General features: G+C 42.1%; 2 protein-coding genes across 3 annotated transcripts; both read right to left on the minus strand.

The window, feature by feature from the left end:
* Positions 1 to 3,045: 3,045 nt before the first annotated feature.
* ptger3 (prostaglandin E receptor 3 (subtype EP3)) lies at positions 3,046 to 8,155 on the minus strand. 2 transcript variants are annotated; one of them, XM_084011048.1, is made up of 2 exons: positions 7,278 to 8,155; positions 3,046 to 6,549 (listed from the first exon to the last, which is right to left on the minus strand). In XM_084011048.1, exons 1-2 carry the CDS (start codon positions 8,067 to 8,069, stop codon positions 6,241 to 6,243), a joined length of 1,101 nt encoding a protein of 366 aa, XP_083867174.1. In that variant the 5' UTR covers positions 8,070 to 8,155; the 3' UTR covers positions 3,046 to 6,240. The 2 variants fall into 2 exon arrangements, with proteins under 2 accessions (XP_083867174.1, XP_083867175.1); XM_084011049.1 differs by having other exon boundaries at positions 6,540 to 7,116.
* A 1,144-nt stretch (positions 8,156 to 9,299) lies between these two features.
* Positions 9,300 to 13,607, minus strand: zranb2 (zinc finger, RAN-binding domain containing 2). The gene is made up of 10 exons (XM_084012353.1): positions 13,461 to 13,607; positions 12,716 to 12,768; positions 12,506 to 12,614; positions 12,225 to 12,307; positions 12,062 to 12,138; positions 11,816 to 11,968; positions 11,560 to 11,720; positions 11,076 to 11,135; positions 10,409 to 10,558; positions 9,300 to 10,197 (listed from the first exon to the last, which is right to left on the minus strand). The coding sequence occupies exons 1-10, from the start codon at positions 13,535 to 13,537 to the stop codon at positions 10,140 to 10,142; spliced, it is 981 nt and encodes a 326-aa protein (XP_083868479.1). The 5' UTR covers positions 13,538 to 13,607; the 3' UTR covers positions 9,300 to 10,139.
* Positions 13,608 to 22,286: the final 8,679 nt, after the last annotated feature.

The following is a 22,286-nucleotide window of genomic DNA, read 5'->3' on the forward strand; positions in this document are numbered from 1 at the left end:
TGTGTGTGTGTGTGTGCATGTGAGAAAGAGAGTGTTCAGAAAACCCAAGACAGATCAATATTAAAAAACATAATGCAGCCATTGCATTACATTGTCAAGACTCTCATCTCAGATTGTTTGTTGATTAGATTTTAAATGCCATATTGATGCCATCAGATTTCATTAACACCACTGACAATGTCACACAACAGTGTTACCAACCAGCAGTTGATATATCAGGGCAGTGGATTCGGTCTCCCTGTTGAATTTGCTGAACGCAGTCGAGTGAGACTATTAACTAATTCTATTAGACAAATAACAGGCGGGGGAGCTTAATCCCATCTGGGTCGTGTCTTCATTCCAGGTTTGCTCGGTGTCGCCGTTATCTTGATGTTAAATGACACAAGGTCACAAAAAAGCTTTATTGACATGCTAATAAGAAGACAAACAGAGCCTCTTAAGCATAACCTTGCAAGTTGCCCTATGTTGACTCTGAACACTATGAACACACACAAACATGCACGCGCGCACACACACACACACACACACGCACACACACACACACACACACACACACACACACACATCCCTGACTGGATCTACAGAGGAAGTGTATCCCTGGTTACCATTTGTAACCAGGGATACCATTTGTAATGTTCACCTTCTTGAACCCTCACTCATTTTTTTTCCATCCATTGGATCAAAAACATGTTTCCATTTCAGTAGACTTCCATTGAAAATAAACTACAATAACAACAACAACACATTTTCTTTTGCAACATTGATGGTAATTTATTGAAGCTCTAATTACCTTTTATGGTGCTTTTTGTAAAAGTACAATCTTTTTATTTCAACAAAAAAAGGTACACAACTTGCTGCTGCCTTACCAATATATGCTAGTTCTTTCTAATGGTTGTCAAATGTATTCTGTGTATGAGTCTACTTCCTGTAAAAGAAGAGAGTGTCATTAATATTTGACATATTCATTATCTATTGTCTAGCATCACTATGCAGTATGTCTGAAGCTACAGTCAGAGAGAACTGTTGACCCTTGTAGATAAGTGTTTTTGCTGGACTGGAGGTAACAAGGCGTGGGATGGATTTATAGCTTCATTAGTTAGTATATCAACAGCAGGAGAAACAATGACAGACTGTGGGCTCTAAACTGATGGGGGGGGGGGGGGGGGGGGGGGGGGGGGGTCTGTCTTACCACGATTTTCTAATAAAACACAAAAATCAGGGATGAGATTGAGAGAAAAAACGATGTTGCAATGAAACAGTGAGTATTAATCAGAGGTAATTTAAATTAGCTGAAATGATCCGCAGCACCTGTTGACACTTCTTCATATCTTCACATGTTGGCATCTGTTGGGTCCCAGTGGAAATCACGTCTCCGTCCACTGACGATGGAGTAAACATGCTCTGCATATTTCATCCTCATTGTCATTCAGTGAGAGCATACAAGCAAACATCACATACATTGTGAGACGCTATGTTTTGGGCTATAATGGAAAATCGCCTGAGGACAGCAGCTATCATGTTCAGGTCCTGCATGGATTCTCTCTGAAGCCAGCAGGCGACCTTTTGACCCAAACCGGGTTGTTTATCCGACCTGAGGATACTTGGTTCTCACTCGAAGCCCAGCAGCATTGATTTGCCTCATTCACTCAGCACACCAACCACCATGTCCATACATCCAAACTATACATTAAAAGCATAAGCGAGCTAAAGTAGACGCATCCATCACCAACCAAATTAATTCAGTTAACGTCCTGCCTCCGCTCCTCCAAGAGAGGCCCTGGAGGAGCAATCATGTCATTTCGAGTAGATAGACATTTATCTCTCTTAGTATAATGTTCGATGGAAGAAGAGCATTAAAGAAACAACTGGTCGACTGGTTGACATTCCTCAAGGACGAATTCCAAACAATAGAGAACTTTTTGTATTTCTCTTGAATCAATGACCCTCGTAAGGATACAATCAATGAAACTGATATTTTTGTTGCTCCCTACAAAAAAAATGTTGGTGGTTATGGGGAAATGCTACAATTTAAAGAATCAAACATCTGGAGTGCCACAGCAGCATGTTTTCTCTTGGTGGATTTAAAATTGCTATTTAAACATGGATCACATTCACCATCCAAAATCTAAAAAAAATTGCCTGTTTCAATGGATTTTTGTTCCTATTTCTACAACCTTTGCACACACACACACACACACAGACACACACACACACACACACTCTACATTGCGTTTTATAATTCATATCAAAAAACAGACGTAGCACAATATGTCTGGGTACAAATGTGCTTCCCTCAGGAAAGCAAATATATTTCCTCAGTCTATCGAGTTTAATAACGATAAATAATGGGAGGATAAGACTTTAATGGGCCCTCCAGAATTTATCAGATGCAGACAGTAGCCTTATTCAGCAATAAAATGACTACATAGTGTGGAGAGCCCGGAGACGGAGCCTGGTGTTTTATGCTATATGTGACTAGTTAATTTAAAGCATCAAAATAAGTCAAAGACGTCGTCTATAAGGCAATAGGAAGGTCCTTTACCTTTTATTTATTGTTAATGAGCACTTAATCACAGTTTAGTACTGGGTGCTACTAAGCAGATTAAACAACCAAGTAAAATACAGTTAGAGCTTCTGTTTTAATTAGTGCTGCTGCACCTGACAAACGAGGTTTGGACAAACGAGGTTTGGACAAACAATGGAAGCCTACATGCTCTTAAATGACTGTTATATACACAATATTAATATATAAATAAAGATAAATTACCAAGTGTCATATGTGGTTTCATGATATGTAAATGATGCACCATCATTTTTCTTTTTTTAATATATTGGTTGGCTTAGCTAAACCGCAATTCTGCCAGGAGGCACATGACTGTTATGACACCGTATACACTCGACTGACAGCCGTCGTTAATAAAGATGGCAGAGATGTGGGCCTATACATATTTAATTAGAAAATATCACTCAGCAGCCACAAAAGCCCAACACATATTGATCCAATATGTTCATATCCTTTATTAGAATTACAACATGACACCAGCACATAAGCCAAGATCACTGCTACAAACTGAATCAAAAGTGCATTTACATCTAACACGAGTAAGTCAAGTAGAGGACAAAGACATAAAGTACTCAAAGGACACTTACTAACACAGATAGTTAGGTAGATATTATTTTCATGTCAGCACACGTTACGTAAATCCATCTGGGTGTTGACGAAGAAGCAGCAGCAAGCGTGTAGAAGTCTCAGAGTTCAGAGTTCGAGCGAAGTGTTCTTGTTAAACATTCAGAATCAGAGGAGGAGATGAACATCTGATAGACGTCCGCTACGTATTTCCACTCATCAGCGGCGCCCTGGCTGGAGGTCCAAACCTGTTTGCACATGTGACGCCGTCACGGAAAAGATCTTATATGGATCACCTGCTCACTGCTAAACTGTTTACATCCTCTATTTCAGTCATTTATTGGATGAGTCAACAAATCCAACACCCAAACTTTGCAGGAATCAGATGCAATGCTGTTTTTGTCGCACTGTTGTTTTATATGTTACAGAAACGATTATTATTATGGCACAATTATGGCGTTTTTCTCCCCCCAATGGGTAATAAAGGTAATAATCACCCTCATACTACAGCATTGTTTTCACAGGGTGTAGAAACCAGTTTAACTATTTGGAAAATGCACATTTAAAAAAAGAGCACAAATGCAAAATATCAAACGATCGAACATGAAATCTCAAGATATCAAGTTACTCCTCAGCTTGTGTGGTGAATCAGTTAATCACTGCCGTGCATTAGTGACTTGAGAGAGGGAGACGGTTCCAGCTGGCAGCAGCAGATTCTCTGGAACTCTTAAAACCTTTTTTTAAATGATTAAGTAATCGTAAGTGCATCAGTCCACTGCGTGTAATGGTCTGCCGTAATGGCCTGTTCATTACACAACATTCACAAGCAAACCTTTATTTACAACAGCCTGAGTGTAACAGAGAGCATATTCACTTCTGACACACCTCTTAATGGAGGCGTCGTCTATCATCGCCTTCAGAGATTATACTGTGCCGTTTGCAGATATTTTAATCCCACATCCCGTGGTTCTAATGAACATTTATATCGCACCACAGAAAGCACTCCTTGTAAACATCGTGCCTTAAATAGCGTGAAAGGGCATAAAGTTTTCTATTTACAAAGAATCCATTGTTATTCTGCCATTTTCCTTTCCGCTGTGGTGGTTTGGATGTAAAACCAAATGCAGGGCCAGTTAGCTTTAAGGGGAAAATGCTCCTGTGTAATTGTTCTTTATAAACTGGAGAACAGGAGGCTTCTGTGTCTCCTGGACAGAGAATTAAGATAATTACACCGAGCAGATTCGAGTGGAAGCTGATTGGGTCGACCGTAAATCTCCCATATCCCGTCGCAACTGTTAACAAATGTAACCGTCGTTTTAAAATGCGCGGATTAAACCCAGATGTCTCTGCTGAAGTGCATATTAACTGCTGCACAAGATGAACATATGCTTGGAATAAAAGCTCATAATGCAGAGCCACGAGCTCAATTAGTGGAATATTCATTAAAGAAAATGAACAGTCCTTTTCATTAGCGTGATATATACACAAACATGAATTACTTGTTGAGGAATACATTAGTGTTTTCGGCACATTCATAGCTGGCAATAAATCCCAGAATAATCATGAATATGATTTTTTTTCCTCAATCATTACAAGATAAACTCTCCTGTTACACAGAAGCAGCCTAAAGGCGTTTGCAGAAAACAGTGTCCTAGAGGGTCATTATCACTGAGCTTGTATCGTCACAACTGAGCGACAAAGGCAAGCAAAGGCAAAGCAGAGAGTACACCAGTCTAATCTTGCTGCTTGTTTCGCTGAGAAGGCAGTGTTGGTGTGAGAAAGTGTCCCATGAGATAACTATGATGGCAAACGTGTCCAATCTTGAAATGTCTTTGACTGAGATACAGGACCTCTAAAAGGAAATGAACATGTACTTGTATTGAGAGGTAGCATTAAGAATACAATGACACAATGTGGCTGGTGAGAAAAAAAAGAAAAAAGGTTGATTAGGGAAGATGTCCAAGGCAGTCATGACAGAATTAAAAGCATGAAAGCTAAAAACATGTTTAAACGTATTAGTTCCTGCAGTCCTTGTGTACTAATGTATGAAGTCATGAAAGCATGCATTGAGTACAGACGTGCACGAGTAGTTTCGAGCGTGCCAAAAAAGCTTTTTGATCTTTTAAATTTCATGATGTGTGTAACGTCTTCTTCCATGTATCCCTTGTATCTGAAGAGGATACTTAAAACGGGTCAAAAGCCTGCACACTAGAGTATAAACCCACCCTGTCATCCATAATCACATAATGTCGAACACCAGAAATCCACAGTCCCTTCCCTCACACCCTTCATTCTCAAGAGTGACCTTGAAAACTACTCTTGTAAAAAAAAAAGGAAATGGCCGATAAAATAATTACACAACATTCCAGTGCATTCATATTCAGGAGGGAACGTGGAAACTAAAGGCATCACATTTCATAGTCCTGGCTGCTCGATGAGGAACACCTCATACAGTACATTATAACATTTACAACAACTGATATACCCAGCAGGTAGCTTTATCGACATTCAATGCAGAAACAAACTTCATCAATAATAAATAATCTTACAATCAACAATTGGCTCCAGTTTAGGATTTGCATTATTCTTTTAAACGACAACTGTGGTGACATTTCATGTAAGATATGGCAACGTTATTTACAACTTAATATATGCAAATGTACAGTTTCTCTCTTAATTTACAGACATTCACAAAAGAAAACCCTTTAGTTGTCTTATGGCTTCGATTTGCTGAAAGCAATTTCTCAGTTCAGAAAATACAGAGCATCACTTCCATACAAGTCACTGAAGGACCATTCATAGTCACTTCTTGGGGGAGCAGGAGATAACAACCAGCAATGACGAGGTTACTGGCGCCCATGCTGCAGCCAAACGCAAGAGGTCACCCAGTCATGCATCCACATGCTTGTTAGTTGACTTTAAATGGAATTTGTTTTAAGCAAAACAAATGCATCCGGAGCCGACTTGGCTGGTTCTCATCAAGACCACGACTGCGACCGCTCTTGTCTCCCGTCTTCTGCATGGAGAACATTTTTGTTGTCCCCATGTCACGTTTCCCGTCCATCCAACGTGTCCAGGCTTCAAAGGCAGCAATTCCTGTCAAAAGGGTCGACTCAGCTGGATTCTGGTTTACGAAGGTCGATGCTGTCTTGCTTCTTCTTGTTCAGGGCATCCAAGGCCGTTTGGGTCTCCTGCTGTTCCTCTATGGAGCAGTTGGATACCGCGTTAGCCACGATGCAGAACTTGCGTAGGAGGATCTCCCTGAAGAGCAGGTAGACCCACGGGTCCAGGATCTGGTTCAGGGACGCCAAGCGGATCACCGTCAGAAAAAAGTTACAGTCGATTGGTAAGTCCCGGCCGCGTGGCGATGAATAGCATTCGTGGAAGGACACCTGATTGGAGATCGTCTTCAGCATCAGCACCTGAGGAAGGAGTAAGGCACAAACTGTTGGAAGCAATAGAGGATAATGCGGACAAAGACTTTCAGAGGTCGCTGTTGTAATATAATCGCTCTAATATTTAATGTTGCTAATCTCCAGACAATCCTGAGCAGACACAGTATCAAACCAAGGTGAGGAAAGCAACAATGCTCACTCTCTGCCATCACTGTTACCACAGTGCAGTGGCTTCTATTAATATCCTTGGTGGAACTATTAAATATGTGCCTGACAATGCATGACCTCATAGCACACTGAGCAGACCCCCCGAACAGGACTCGGCTAAGTGGATTGCTCCTTAATGGAAAATGGCAGCAGCGTTTCAAAGGAATCATACATGACAGCATGTATCTGAGCAAGTACAGTCTGTGTGTGTGTGTGTGTGTGTGTGTGTTTGTGTGTGTGTGTGTGGCAAAGAGAAGACAGTAACAGAGGGTGACTGAATTGATGAGGGAAACACAGATGTGTGTGCGGAGCTCTTGCTTCCTTCGGCTGTCCTGCCAACAGGAGATGAAGCATCTCCAGAGATCTGCAGCTGTTTGTGCCTGGCAGCTGACAGCAAAACCCAATTACACTTTGAATTATGACTATTCATCATATGAACTGTATGCCACAACTAAGCATCATTCAAACGTGCATAAATAAAGTATTTTTCTATTATATCATCAGTTTCATTTGGCCATAGAGATTATTGATTGTCTGTGGAAACATACCAGCAGAGGGGACCAGCACATAAGAAGGACGCACATGATCCCTAACAGCTGGATGACGGTCTCCGTGGTGAGCCGTTCCCAGTGCTTTGAAGACTGAGACGTGCCAGACTTCGTCTTACACCGGACAATCAGACCCCGGATCGTCACCACGTTGCAGAAAAGTGTAACGAGCAGAGACAAAATCCCAAGGACGGCGAAGGTAATGGCGAAGAACTTATTGAAGTTCTTGTCCACCGTGTTGATGAAGCACCAGGTGTCCGGCCACTGGCGCTTGTACTCCCCGACCCCTACGATGGGCAGCAGCGCGAACAGCAACACCAGGCACCATATGACAGCCAGCGTCTGCTTGGTCACACTCGTCTTCATGTGATTGGAGTACCAGTGGGGATTCGTTATGGCCATGGCCCTTTCGGTTGCCATGGCGCTGGCCAAGAAAAGAGAGCACAGGCCACAAGTTGTCATGCACACGCCGAAAAAATCGCACAGTGCGCCCGACGGGTCGATGCGCTGCCAGTTCCGATCAGCCAAATACACCGATATCACTATCGGACTTGTCGAAAGCTGCCCAAACAGGTCGGTCAGCGCCAGCGATCCGATGCAGAGCAAGAAAGAGCGTCTCCTTTTGTTTTCCTTCTTTTTGTAAGAGATGTACACCAGGATGAGAGCTAGAGAGTTGCCCACCATGCCGGTGATCATCATGGTTATAGGGAAACCAACCGATACGGATCCACAACTGGAGTTGTTGGTGCCATTGCCTCCGCTCAATGACTCGGAGATGTTGGAATGCAGCATCTCTCCGACTTTCAATCCCTCTAAGGAATCACAGGCGTCCGTCGTCACGCCTTCGTGAAGGATAAGTCTGTATGAAGCAGAGTCCGGCATCCTCTTAAGAGCTGCTTCAAATGAATGCAGTGCGTAAAAAGCGCGGCGTCGCGGGGCATTTTACGCACTGGAGGCGGGACCGAAAAAGCGCCCCCAGAGGAAGCAAACAGACGATGTTCTGAATATAGGAATCATAAATTCCACTATTAGAAACATTGCAACATCTGCGACAACCGCGATCTCTGTTTATTACCTTTTCTATGTATAAACTGAGTTTACAGGTGAGTTTAACACTATGGCAGACGCACTTGCTGCGGACCCACAAGTCAAAATCCTAGAGATTATCGTCATTATTTGGGCGAAGTGAGTACACATGGGCGGACTCGTATAATTACTTATATGTAAACAAACCGTAAACGGGCTCAGCACTCAGAACACTGTCCTGGTGCATTTCCAAGCACAGTTTAGGTTAAAGGTGGGACTGCGTCATTCGGCTACCTGATTATCATGGGAAAAATTCACATTTAAGGAAATTAATGTAGACCCGCGTATCATTTCTCAGACAAATGCCTACGACTGCTAATGAGTTTACATTAGACTCGCAGCATGAGAAATTGATTCACCCAACATAACAGTCCTTTTTTAACCTGAGCATAAGGGGAGCCTGCAGCTCCACCTATTGACCACAATGAGAACTGCAGCACTAAAGCTTGGAGCCCATTTACTCATCTACTCGTACTGAAACATTTAGAGCTATTATAATTAGCCACATTACATCCCATCGTTGGACTGTTTCCCTTAGCTACTAAACATTTGGTCTAATGCCAGAGGTAGGTAACTGGCCAAATCTCTGGAGAACAGCTAGCTCAGAGAACGGTTACTTAGTTACGGCTCACGTTACCTAGTAACGACGTCGTTAGCTACTGATGCTAAGTAGCTTAGCCTGGCTAGCGTTACTGCAAAAAGTCCTCTTAAGCTACGAAAGTGAGTTTAAGTTACTTTAAAGTGGATGTTATTGAATGGAGTACTTATTTAACATACTTACTGCGATCCCGTTACTTAAAATAACGGCTAATAAGAGATGGTGAACCATCACGCAGGTCATATTTAGCAGATATTTAAACGTGATCCAACAGGTCTCGCGAGACCTCCCCATGTTTACCTTGGCTAAACCAAACGTACAAGGAAGGAAACTTGAAACGATGTCGACAGGAGTTTATTTACAAGTGTACATTTGAGTTATTTTACCGATAAAAAGACTGCATTGACACATTCTAGCATGACTGGGGATATACTGCTTGGTGTTTTATGATTTGGGGTTTACTAATCTGGAGCACGAATATCAGTTATACTATAATTCATTAGCTTCCCAGGTGACGAAGAGGAATAAATGAGTGATAAAGCTGGTGACAACAGTATAAAGAGAAGAAAAAAAAACGCTTAACATCTAAATCAAAGAATGTTAAATTTACTGCCATTTTGTTGAAACAAGCAATATCAAAAAGTAAAAATACTTACCTTGAAAACACAAAGCAAAAATATATATTTATTTTCAAGAACATAAAAGAAAAGGGGCAATTTCTACGTCTCTGATATTCTAAATTGATCCTTAAGTATAAAATAAAGTAACGCAATCTCAATACGTTTCCTGGGGCAAAAATAAAACGTCATCAAAAATATCAATTTGATTTCCCCCACAGATGAGTAGAAATAAATGTACTGCCATGATGATATGGGCTTAAAATGGCATACAGCCTCTTCACAGTATATCTGATTTTCTTATGGGACCAAGCATTTATGTTTATTGGACACCTGTAAATGCACACACTTGTCATAGATTTGGGGTGTATGTGGTTTTGAAAGAGGAGCTTGTAATGATGGGTAACGGCAAAGAGAAGTCATGTTGCCACGGTCTTCTTTGAGGGAAGTAAGACTTTTCTATGATAATGGATAGCATACTGAAATGATGCGGTTGTTTTCCTTACAACACAACATGCACTTTTCTACTAAGGTTTCCTCGTTTTGAAGGCTGTAATAAACTTATTTCTTTTTTGAACTGGAGCCAGAATGGGAGGATCCAGAGGACTGGCCGCGGCACCTGAAATCACACAAAGACCATGGGAAGAGGAACAAGGTCAGTGAACCAGCTATTAACATTCACTTATGCATACTTGAAACAAGTAAGAGTTCAAATAACACAAAAAAGTCAAAAATGAGAACATGTTTCTGTAAATCTGAATTCCCATAAGCGAGGCGACAGACGGCTAATAATAATCAGTGCCATTGTGGTATTCCACAGAAACCCAAACCTTTCGGACGAATGGGATCTAGAGCGCCTCCGCTTTCTCTCTCCAGATGAGGACCTGGAGCGACTGCGCTTCTGACCCCTCTCAGGGGAGGAGGAGGGTGAGCGGGACCTCTTCCGGGGAGAGGAGCCCTTTCCAGACCTGGAACTGGATCTTTTGGAGGAATAAACCAAGCACCGAGGTCAGTAAGGTCAAGACATAGTCTCATCAGTGTGGGTATTTATCAAGCTTCTCTGATTAAGAGCATTTAACTATGGATTAATGGAGAAAATATTTAAGACTGAAGGAAATGTGAAGCTTCCTCTGAATATAATGAATGTCAGGACCAACTGAGAGATGCTTGATGAAGACCACAGATGTCTATCCAGACTTTTGAACCTTGGTCACATTAAAACTCAGTTCAGGTAGTCAAACTGTGTCATGTTTATATTCTTAGGCCTCATTTGAAATAACCCTCCATAAAATGATTGAAAACCATCGAGGCAGTTTATGAATTTTCCTTTTGATCTCAGGCCAAAAAGCATTATCTGCACGTTGAGAAAGAGATCTGCTGAGGAGTAAGCATTAACCAGGCTTTGTTCAAAGTTCAGCTAGGGAATAGGACTGTTGTGGAGCTTTCAGCCCCACACATACACTCTCCGAGGGAGAGAGTGCATGTCACCTCATTCACCTGGAGTGGGACCTCGAGCCAGATCCAGACCTGGAACTGGATGAGCTTCTCGAGTGGGATCTGAAAGACAAAAACAGAACCTTTCCAATATCTTCTGAATAAGATAAACAGCTCGATGGTTCACATGACGAGGCGTGGACAGACATGTGCATTTTAAATCTTCAGTATTTGAGTAAACAGAGAACCAGCATGTAAACAGAGAACCAGAGTACATTTCAAGACTAAAATATTAACAGTTAAACGCAGTCCTTCCATATGAAGTTATAGTTATTTCAAAAACATATCAAAAAATATATTATCTAGAAGAAGTATTCAGTCTAAATATCAAGTTTCTAACACCACTTATTACATAGAGGGGTTGAGGAAAACAGAAAACAAGTTGGCAGAACAGGACATGGCATTGATGTTGATCAGTAAATCAGAAGGAAGATTGAGCTGATACTGACATTTTGCCCGGAGTTACCCTTGACCTGTACCCTTTTACCTGGACCTCGACCGTGAACTGGAGCTGGAGGAGCGCGAGGATGAGCGGGAACGGGACGAACCCGAAGGGCTGGCCTTTTTATCAGCCGGCTTGGCCTCCTCATCACTGGCATCCAGGTCATACTTTGACAGGTCCCCATCATCTTCTTCATCTTCATCATCCTTGGAGAGAAAACGTTTAATGTTACATTGTTATTGGCTAGTATTATAATTTTTTATTCTTTTGAATTTCCAACGCCAACCAACATCCAACTTACATCCAATTTGTATTTGGAAAGGTCACCCTCTTCTTCATCTTCTTCCTCTTCTTCCTCCTCCTCCTTTGCAACTTTTGGTACTTCTTTCTTATCGCCTTCTTTTGAATGTGTACTGTTACTCCTTCCACGAAACTTTTTCTTTTTCCTACCAAACTGGGCCATTAAAAAGAGGACATTAGTGAATATGACCTCCGACAACAACAATTCTGTTAAAATGTTTCAGTTTCACTTTCAGGTACAACTCACTTCATCATATTCACCATCGGATTCCTCCCGTTCAATGTATTCCACATTCTCCCTTTCATTGAAACCTCCACCATACCCTGAACAGCAAAAAGGGAAAAATGCAATCAATAACCAGCTGTCAAAAGGACACAAAAACTGCCAAACTACATATTTGTTGGGATACCTGTTCTCTCTTCAAGCTTGGCATACTTTGGAGTGTTACACATGTTGCACTCTGATCTCCTAGCCCAATTGACATTGCCACATCTGCATGTGGACAAGAGGAAAGGACAATAAAAATGTGTAAAAAAATAAATAAATAAAAATAAAGTGCATGTCTCATCTCACTAAAATGCATAGTTTTCTACTGTATTTCACTCATTAGGAACATATTTGTCTATTTGCTCCAGTGTCTGGTTAACCAAACATTATGGTAGTCACTTATAATTTAAAATGAACATGTACGTTTTGCATTGCCAGTCATTTGCACTGAAGAGGCCTCTGCTCTTCTCAGCCAGAGTTTTCCCAATCTCCGTTCCTCCAGCTTTCATCATCTTTGCCTCTGTGGTTTTCTCTGTGGAAGCAAAAATAATGGCATTCAATATATTTCGCTTTTTTCAACAGGATGCATTAAGCTTCTACAAGATATGTTCATTTCCATACGGAAGGACTCACCCCTGCCACATCTGTTACAACTTGTTCTTCTAGCAAAGTTCACGTTTCCGCATCTGTACAAAACATACACTTATTAATACATTAAAGGATAGTGTGAGCTTCGCATTTCATCATCCAAGCGTAAGCTGAGTGTGCTTGAAGCAAAATAGTAGTGCAAGTTTATTTATGCTTCAGTTGCCACAGCATTAGCATGTAGCCCGTGTCAAAAGGGGACTGTGCACTGACAACCGCAGCTGGCTCGATTGTCACGTAAGACGTTTTGAGTGCAGTTCGTGTGAAACGTGATACTGCTCTACCTAAGTTAAGACTCCACACTCATGACAACTTGGCTTCTCTTAACAGTGAAAAACACCCACAGCAGTGAGGGTGGGGGGGCGAACTCTCACCCCAAACCCACAGAAGCTAACCCCAGCTAGCTTGCTATCATATCAGTCTGCGCACAATAACACGTTACATTAAGACACTCTGTCACGTAAACAAACATAAAAAATACATCCCCGTCCTCGAATGCACAATTCACACGATGCGATTATTTTTGATATATAGCGCAAGTAGTGAGGTAAAAAGAAATAGGGTAAAAGTGAAGCTAATTTACTCGGCTAGTCAACGTTAGCCTGAGATGCTAGAAGGCCTAAAGCTAACAAACGTTAGCACGAGCAGCGATTTAAACAAGAAAGTACGCTGCTACTTCAAACCCGCGAACAAGAGTACGTGTACTCGACATGTGTTCCTGACGATGACTTACTTTTTGTCGGGACAAATCCAGTCTCCGTCGCTAACGCGGAAACTCTTTCCCGACGACATTTCTGTACCCGCTAACATTTACGTGCTGGTCGTAGGCTCGGCAGGGTGTGCTCACTCGGTGCGTTCACGGAGCGGGTTAGCTAGCTCCGCGCCCCCGCCCCCTCCTCCTCCCCTCTAGTGATGCCTTCAGGTGCTCTCTGTTTTAGCCCTTCTTTGCTCGTAATTTGGAAACACTTTCTTTCTTTCTTTCTTTCTTTCTTTCTTTCTTTCTTTCTTTCTTTCTTTCTTTCTTTCTTTCTTTCTTTCTTTCTTTCTTTCTTTCTATCTATCTATCTATCTATCTATCTATCTATCTATCTATCTATCTATCCATCCATCCATCCACACTTTGTTTATTTATACAATAATGAACCTACTTTGAATGCAAAGAGATGGGAGGTACTGAGATTGAGACAGCGGATGTCACGGTGACAGTAATTTACCTGGCGACTGATTGAAAATGCGTTTTAAGAGATATATATTGAATATTATACACTCAGAATCCAAAGAGTTTGAATGCTTGAATCTTTCCTGTCATTTTTCTTGTAATGCCGGCACTAACCACCAGATGGCAACTAATGTCAACGTTAAACACCGCACGTGTTCTTGAAGCCTCCTGTTTTGTTTTGGTCCTTGTCGTCTGCTCAACTGTCACCCAATGATTTTTGCTTGTTCATCAAAGACAGTGGCTGTGTGAGGTTATGGTGCGTGTGCTTACGCTAATAAATACATATAAAATATACATAAAAGTAACGTATTTTGTGAGTTTTGCAGAATATGCTCATATTTTACTGTTGCATTCACAAAGAAACATTGAAGAGATTGTCTATGAACCATTGTGCGTAAGCCAAACCTGCACATGCAAATTGTGAATATCACATCTTACAAGTGCATAGAAAAAAGCTCTGATATGACAGCAGCTGAAAAATGATATATATCCGAGCTTTATAACACTTAAATTAAATTGAAGCCTTGGTGAAGTATCCACTTGATGGCGATGTCTGCCAGCAGCATATATATTAGAAATTGAGTGAAGCGCTGATTTATCAGGGAATATCTTAAAACAGAAACCAGGGAGAAAGTCCTGTCAGTCGTTTGTGCTGAAATAAAAATGACTAGATAGATAAGGAGTTTCAGGTAATGAACAGTAAGAATACATCTATATCTGCTCTTCTGTAGGATATATAATATATGTGGGACACACACACACACACACACACAAACACACACACACACACACACACACACACACACACACACACACACACACACACACACACACACACACACACATAATATATAAGAAGACAGTCAGTCCAATGACACCAACACAAAATGTTTCATAATTCCTTGTGAGATAATTGCTACTACTCAATATCAGGGTTGATGCAGTAAGTAACACCATGATGTTGTTGAGATGTTGATGCTATTAATAGGGAAGGAGGAAACCCTTTAAGTTGCAGTCATTTCTCATGTGATCGTTACAATTTGGGTAGACAGCAGACCCTAGGCTGCACCAGAAGTGCCCTTGCCCACCCAATCTGCTGTTGGTTAAAGTCAAAGACTCTTGGAGGTCGCAGTCACAGCTGGTCCATGAACCCGAGGCCACACAAGTAGCCGTTTCAGTCTTCTAACTGAAGCCTATTACTTTCTTTTCTTTGCCCTCTGTTCCCTTTTTTTTGTCAGGGATGAAATTGTTGATGCATGTCTTGGACAAGACGGGGTCCATTTAATTGAGTACACTCGAGATGAACTGAACAAGACTTTTTAATCATACATCGTTTTAATCATCATGTATCTGTTAGGGAGACACGCACTTGATTTATGAGCCCCCACGCTGTGTTTATTATGACTAGGGGGTGCCGGAGGAAAATAAGGTATCAGAGGCAAGAGGCCCATTTTAGGAAGGAAATGACTCTTGGACCTTCATCAATATAATTCCTACACGGAGGCCAGAAGTGTGATATTGCATGAAAACAACAGCCTCAACACACACACACACACACACACACACACACACACACACACACACACACACACACACACACACACACACACACACACTGTTCTTTGTTCAAGCTCAGGCATCCTCTCCATTCTGTTGCTTTTACTTCATTGAAGTCATTGTTCATAAAGCGAGCCTCTATTCTTCTCACCGATAGGGCAAGCAGCCATCACCACTCACAGGTTTTTAACTGAGGATGTTCTTACTGCTATCTCGCAGCGTTGCACAAAGAACGAGTGAGCAGAGTTATGAAACAAATGAAGCCATGAATAACTAATAGGTAGATGTTGCTGATGCTTGTTTACAGCATGGAGTTGCGTGAAAGATTCAGCTGGGAAACCGGACAATCTGTGGCGTCAACATTCCTATAACACTTCCTTAAGGGGATACTTCACCCATTTGCATTAAGCTGTATCGTTGAATGGTTGTGTATCATTCCCTCATTTTCCCCAGAGACGGGAGATCTCCATGTTTCTATTCTGAAAAAGAGCCTCCGATGATGCAAATATCATCATTTTGCATCATCAGAGGCTGCTTTGGTTAGAGGTGGTGAGACTACAACACTAGTTCCTCATGTTCTCAACCCAGAGGCGGGACCCACTGAGGCTAGAGACCTATTACAGACCAGTGGTGGGACCCACTGAGACTACAGACCTATTACAGACCAGTGGTGGGACCCACTGAGGCTACAGACCTATTACAGACCAGTAGTGGGACCCACTATGACTACAGACCTATTACAGACCAGTGCACTGCAAAAACAGCCCTTCTAGAAAGAAGTAAAATATTCTCATATTCAATCAAATTATCTTGTATCAAGCAAAAAAATCTGCCAATGGGGTAAGCTTTTTTTGCTTGACAAGCAATTCTTAAAATAAGCCCAAATTTCTTAGCTCCGAAAGACTAAAATGAGACTTTAAACTAGACAGAAAATCTTAAACTAATCCAAATTCTTCTAAAACAAGCAATGAAAAAAACACTAATTCAAGATTAAATTACTCTCTAATTAGTCTCTTTACTAATTTAAGAAATTACACCTTAATCTGGGATTGATAATGAGCATAAAAGTAGTTAAAATAAGACATAATTTCTTAAAACAGCATAACAAATATAAAAGTGATGTCTTAAATCAAGATACCACAACTTTCTCAGTTTTTTTTTTTTTTTTTTTTTTTTTATGGCTGGAGTGCCATGCAAGCCTTTTTTATTTTCATTATGAGAGAGACAGTGTGGAAAGGGGAGATAGAGGGGGAAGACATGCGCGAAGGAGATTGCCAGGCCGGGAGTCGAACCACTGATCTCCGCGTCGAGGCTGATACCTCCGTACATGGGGCGGCTGCCTTATCCACTGCGCCACCGGCTGAGCCTCCGAACATGGGGCGGCTGCCTCATACACTGCGCCACCGACCGCCCCAGTTAATTTTTTTTATTAACTTTGCAATACAATTGCTCAATTCAACATCCAAAAAAAAAAGGGCACTTCTGCATTCCAGATCCATCATAATCAAACAGATTGAAAAGCCAGTTTTGATTTGAACCTCTATCAAAATAATAATACATCCGTTATTGTAGCAGCATAGCAACTAAACATCATGTTGCAGCTGGTTTGCAGCATAATATCCCATATGGTTTTCAATCTCACCAAGCAACTGTCCTGTAATGAAAATGAAAATATTAATAATAAAAACTTTTGTCCTTGTTTCATGGCATTCTTGAATTGAGATGTTGTGCAAATGGTCTTACTCTTAAAATAAGGCAAATAATCTTGGTGCCCCGCTGGGTTTGATCGTAAAACATTTTTATACTCTTTTTCTGGTTCATTCTAGCTCAAAATTAGCTGGAATATCTTATCAAGAAAAAGTAAGGCATACTTTCTTAAAATGAGATATTTGTTCTAATGCAAAACTTGCTTGACAAGATTAATATTCTTTTTGGACAAAAAATAAGACTTATTTTCTTGATACAAGGCTTTTTTTACTTTCTTGAAATTCCATTTTTGCAGTGTGGTGGGACCCACTGAGGCTACAGACCTATTACAGACCAGTGGTGGGACCCACTATGACTACAGACCTATTACAGACCAGTGGTGGGACCCACTGAGACTACAGACCTATTACAGACCAGTGGTAGGACCCACTGATTCTACAGACCTATTACAGACCAGTGGTGGGACCCACTGATTCTACAGACCTATTACAGACCAGTGGTGGGACCCACTGAGGCTACAGACCTATTACAGACCAGTGGTAGGACCCACTGAGACTACAGACCTATTACAGACCAGTGGTGGGACCCACTGAGACTACAGACCTATTACAGACCAGTGGTGGGACCCACTGAGGCTACAGACCTATTACAGACCTCACTTGCAGAAACTAAAAGCAACATCGCCATCTTGCTTGGAAGCTTGCGCCTGCGGAGCTGTGCATTGTGGGAGTTGTTGTCTTCTATCCGCATGTGCCAAAAAGTCACTGTCTGCCTTTTTCTCAGTCAAGAAGGCACCATATTCTAAATGTATTTTACATTTCGACTACTTATATAACCCACTTTCAACACAGATCCATGTTTCCACCGGTGAAGTACCCCTTTAACTTTGCCGTGCTCTTTCCTGGTCAATGTGCGGCCCACCAGCTGATTATGTCCTGGCTCAATAACACTACTAAGAGAGATTTTTCACGGTGTCAGTGAGGCCTTTGGCTAGGCTGGCACTGTTTTCTAGCCCAGCGGTTGGTTACGGCTGAAGGTCCATGCACAGCGGAGGCTCTGACAGGGAAAGGCAGCCATGTATATAGGTTTGGAAAAACCATGCTGCAAGCCACCAGGGCTTTCCAATACTGACAGATGGCAGGGAGCGGCTCTCGAGAAAAAAAGGGGCATCGTGAGATTGAAGAGTTGGAGTCTGGCGGACGTTGGTGCACTCCACCCTTCTTATCTCAGTATCATGATTCAGCATGAATCGGAGGGGGGTTGACATGTTTTTTCCCCCCATGTGCCAAACACAAGTCAGCTGTGAGGGCCGTTTCTTCATTGCATTTAATTTGATTCTGTGCCCTTATGAGGAATGTCTATGTGTCTGTTTGTTTCTGCACATTTGTCAGAGAGGACAGTCTAGCACAGAGCCAGAGAGCTGGCCCCCGTGTTCACACTTTTGCAGTGGGAGGTGAACTGTAAGGTGCCAGCGAACCCCATCAGAATTATATAACACAGACTACTGCACAGTGAAACAGCTCACACCGGGAGATGCAGGGCTTGCATTGTGCCGTATCTCCCGTCCTCTCATCCGCTCCTTATCACTAAAGCACATTCATTTTTTGGGAGCCAGAGAGCAACACATTTTTACCATCCAGTTTCACCACTTGTTGTAAAAAGCAATCTGCATGTGCAACATTTGAGGGTAATAAATCTACTGTTTAGCAGCAATAAAATGCAAGACGGAGCGAGTTCCACTGGATCATCAGTTTTGATTGTATAAGTGCATTAAAGCGTTTTATGTCAAGCATTCATCTACTGCTGCCGATTGTTGGAAGCCCGTTTATCATTTTACATAATGCTTCTGGTCTGAAGTTTGGGAAAAGAAAAAAAAATCCATCATTAAGAAGAACTTTCTTCGAAAATTCTGTTCTATAAACAGAAGCATTTTTTCCCAGACAAACACACTTTGAGATTGCAGTATTCCTCGCTAACACTATCAACGTGTCAAGTCCAGCAAATCTGGACGGATCCAAGAGTACAAGGAGTGATGTTGGCGCAACGTCTGAGACCCGACGCTGTTCTTCAAATGGATTCAGAGAACCCCACAGATAAAGTGTTTACAGGGGCGAGAGGCGATCTCACTTGATGATTCCCATGTGTCTGTGCAAAAAATGCAATATCTACACCCTTTGCTTCCATTAAGGCGAGGCCAGCGAAATATCGCAAAATATCATTTCTCAAATGGTTTTGTCGGGTTTTGTCTCGCAGACTCTTGTTTATTGCTGCACATCACTTTTGGGGACCACTTGAAAAGGAAAGAAATCAATGCCCCTCATGCTCCAACCCCCCGGCAGAATAAAGCGGGTATCACTCACTCTGCGCCCCTTTGTGTCAAAAGAATACTGGTTCCATTATGAAACATCCTTTAACCCTTTAATTAAAGCCCAACGAGAGTAATTAGAACTATTAGAGCATGCATACTCGTTTGGTGCCAAAGCTGTTTATAGATGCTAATAGAACAGTGAATATGCTTCAGCTTCTAATCAATTATGAAACATCATTCTTGAAGCTTTCACACGAGCGCTCTGCTTTTTGTGTGTTGTATATTCCCGTGGCAGAGGAGAGGAAAATGAAAATGAGATAAGAGGTAGAGTGAGGGGAATTTGACAGATGGACGGAGAAAAAGGGAAAGAGGAGATCGCCTGGCGGTAAACAATACTCTGAGACTGTAATTAAGTGACCTGATTTCAATTAGGAGCATTATGTTGGGAGGGGGGGGATGTTTTTTTTTGCAGTTTGACGCACTCAACCATACATTTGATCCCACAATTCTTCTCCCGTTATCTTTACCTTCGTCTAATTCATTGCACTTCATTCACTTCGAGTCTCACGTCACCACCTTGCTGCCGGGCTGACAGTTAACTGAGGAGGTAATCTGATCGCCGTATAACAATGGCTAACGTGGGGGAAAGGGGGAGAGCGGCTTCAGAGCGGCCTTTTTTTAATGCGTCATCTGGCTGTGCTCTTGGCAGTGACACAGTCCTGGCAGAGGGGTGATTAATGTGATAGGTGAAATTTGTCTCGTTATGTTGACACCGGCTAATAAATGCCTTGTAAACAGCCAGTCACAGCTGTTAATGCATCATCATAATCCAGGATTAGGAGGTGCCAGCCATGGCCAATAAATGCAATTAGGCACTGACAAAATTAATTCGCCTATATACTCTGACTTTCCTGCGCTCCGGTCCGTTCTGGAGGAAACTCAAGTGTGTCGTGTGATTCTTCGCCCGGGTCACAAGGGGATAAGCACGCTAAAAGCCTCCCCCCCCGTTAAATAAAGAACATCTAACTCAATTTGCGTTTCAATCCATAATTTGTGGAATATTAACTCCGAGTCAGATTGAAATAAAAACGAATAGCCCCGCTTCGCTCCCCTAATCGATTTGGAATCGTGGAATTATAAACAAGGGGAGTCGGCTATGGACGGAGAAAACAACCCAAATAAATACAGAGCGAGTGGAACAATGTTATCGAGATGAAACATCATCCAGCAAATACTGTGTTTTATTCTTACATCTCTCGGAGGGAAAGCCGAGGCAGGTGACTTTTAAACGGGACTGGCTGTTAGAGAGGTCACCAAGAGAGCCATTAACTTCCTGTCACTCATCTCCGTCACGCCTCATTGGTGGAAAATTGTGATGCATTTCTTCATGTTTTTTTCCTCACGGCGCTTATTTTTAGCACCTGGGACTTTGGTCCGGTGTTTTTCTGAAGATTTTCAAAAGCCCCATCCCACCAACCCAACACTCACCCCTCACACCGAGTCAGCACGTCCTATTACCAGAGTGATGGTCAATTGAGATGATCAATTTGCATAATGGAGCATTAAATTGGGCCCATCACAACCCACCTTTCAGCAGTTTGCTCCCATGCAGGGCTCACTGAGAGTGGCAATTGCTCTTGAAGGGGTGGCATGTATCCTCCTCACTGGAGTATTCTTCCACCATGCAGGCTGGTGAGCAAAGCACCAGTCACTGAATAATGTAGGCTCTTATTCATGAGAAATATGGTACTGGATTGAAAAGTTCATGCAAAAGGAAGTCTAAGAATGAGGCTTAAAATATTAAAGTAGAATCAAAACTCAGATTGAGATCTTTTAACTCACATTTCCCTTTGTCGTATTGTTGTGTCTGCTTTGCTCGAAAAAAAAAAGTAGAGCTCTCTTTAATAATTCTCAACATCATATGTCTTTTTTTTCTTCAAAGTGTCAAAAAAATCATCCCATCCTCTGTGCTCATCCATTCCCATTAGCTTAACGATGTCCTTAATTGCAGCGTCCGTCCTCGTGGTGACCACTGGTCATTCCTTGGACACAGAACAGATCATTTTGATTAACACCCACCAAGGAAATCTAAGGCCGTTATCCTAGGCAGATTAGTTGAGCCTTTAAGAAGCATGTCAGAGCCTAAAGACCTGTGACGAATTGCATCCGAGGAGCCGTTCAGATCTGAGGCCGGCGGGCCGTGATTGATGTGTGAGCCGTGTGAGTGGCAGGGAGGGTGGGGGTTGGAATGAGATAGAGCCGTCATGGCCTTGCTCCTCCACCGTGTTGCCTTTGTTTGAGGGGTTTCCTCTGGGGAGAGTGCTGTCCGTGAACAATATGGCAGAAGCTCCTTGGTGTGCAGGTTTTTGTTAAGGGGCCCATTTGTAAGTGCCCATTTGGCATGGTAAGTAGTGGCTGGAAGCTCACATACACATACAGCCTCATTCAGGTCATTTTTTACACCAATTTGATGTTTAAAAGAGAAAAAAAAGCCTTTCTACTCAATGAAAAAAAAAAAACACTTTTCCTGTAAAGAGCACTGCGTGTATAAGTGATTTGCTCATGTCATGAATAGAAACGGGGAAAACTTTAATTCCCATGAGTGAATGCTACCTTTTCCCGCCACAGGCAGCCTGCCGGGCCGCTGGCAGCCGATCAGCCATGCATGACAGGTGATTGACATTAAAGAACTATGGGATTCAGAAGCAGTCGTGAGGCATTGGTCTGATGTTTTTATGAACCTTTCGTCTCGTGACATTGCAGGCAAG

This window comes from Eutrigla gurnardus (assembly GCF_963514095.1).
Source record: "Eutrigla gurnardus genome assembly, chromosome: 6".
In the NCBI taxonomy this organism is placed as follows: Eukaryota; Metazoa; Chordata; class Actinopteri; order Perciformes; family Triglidae; genus Eutrigla; species Eutrigla gurnardus.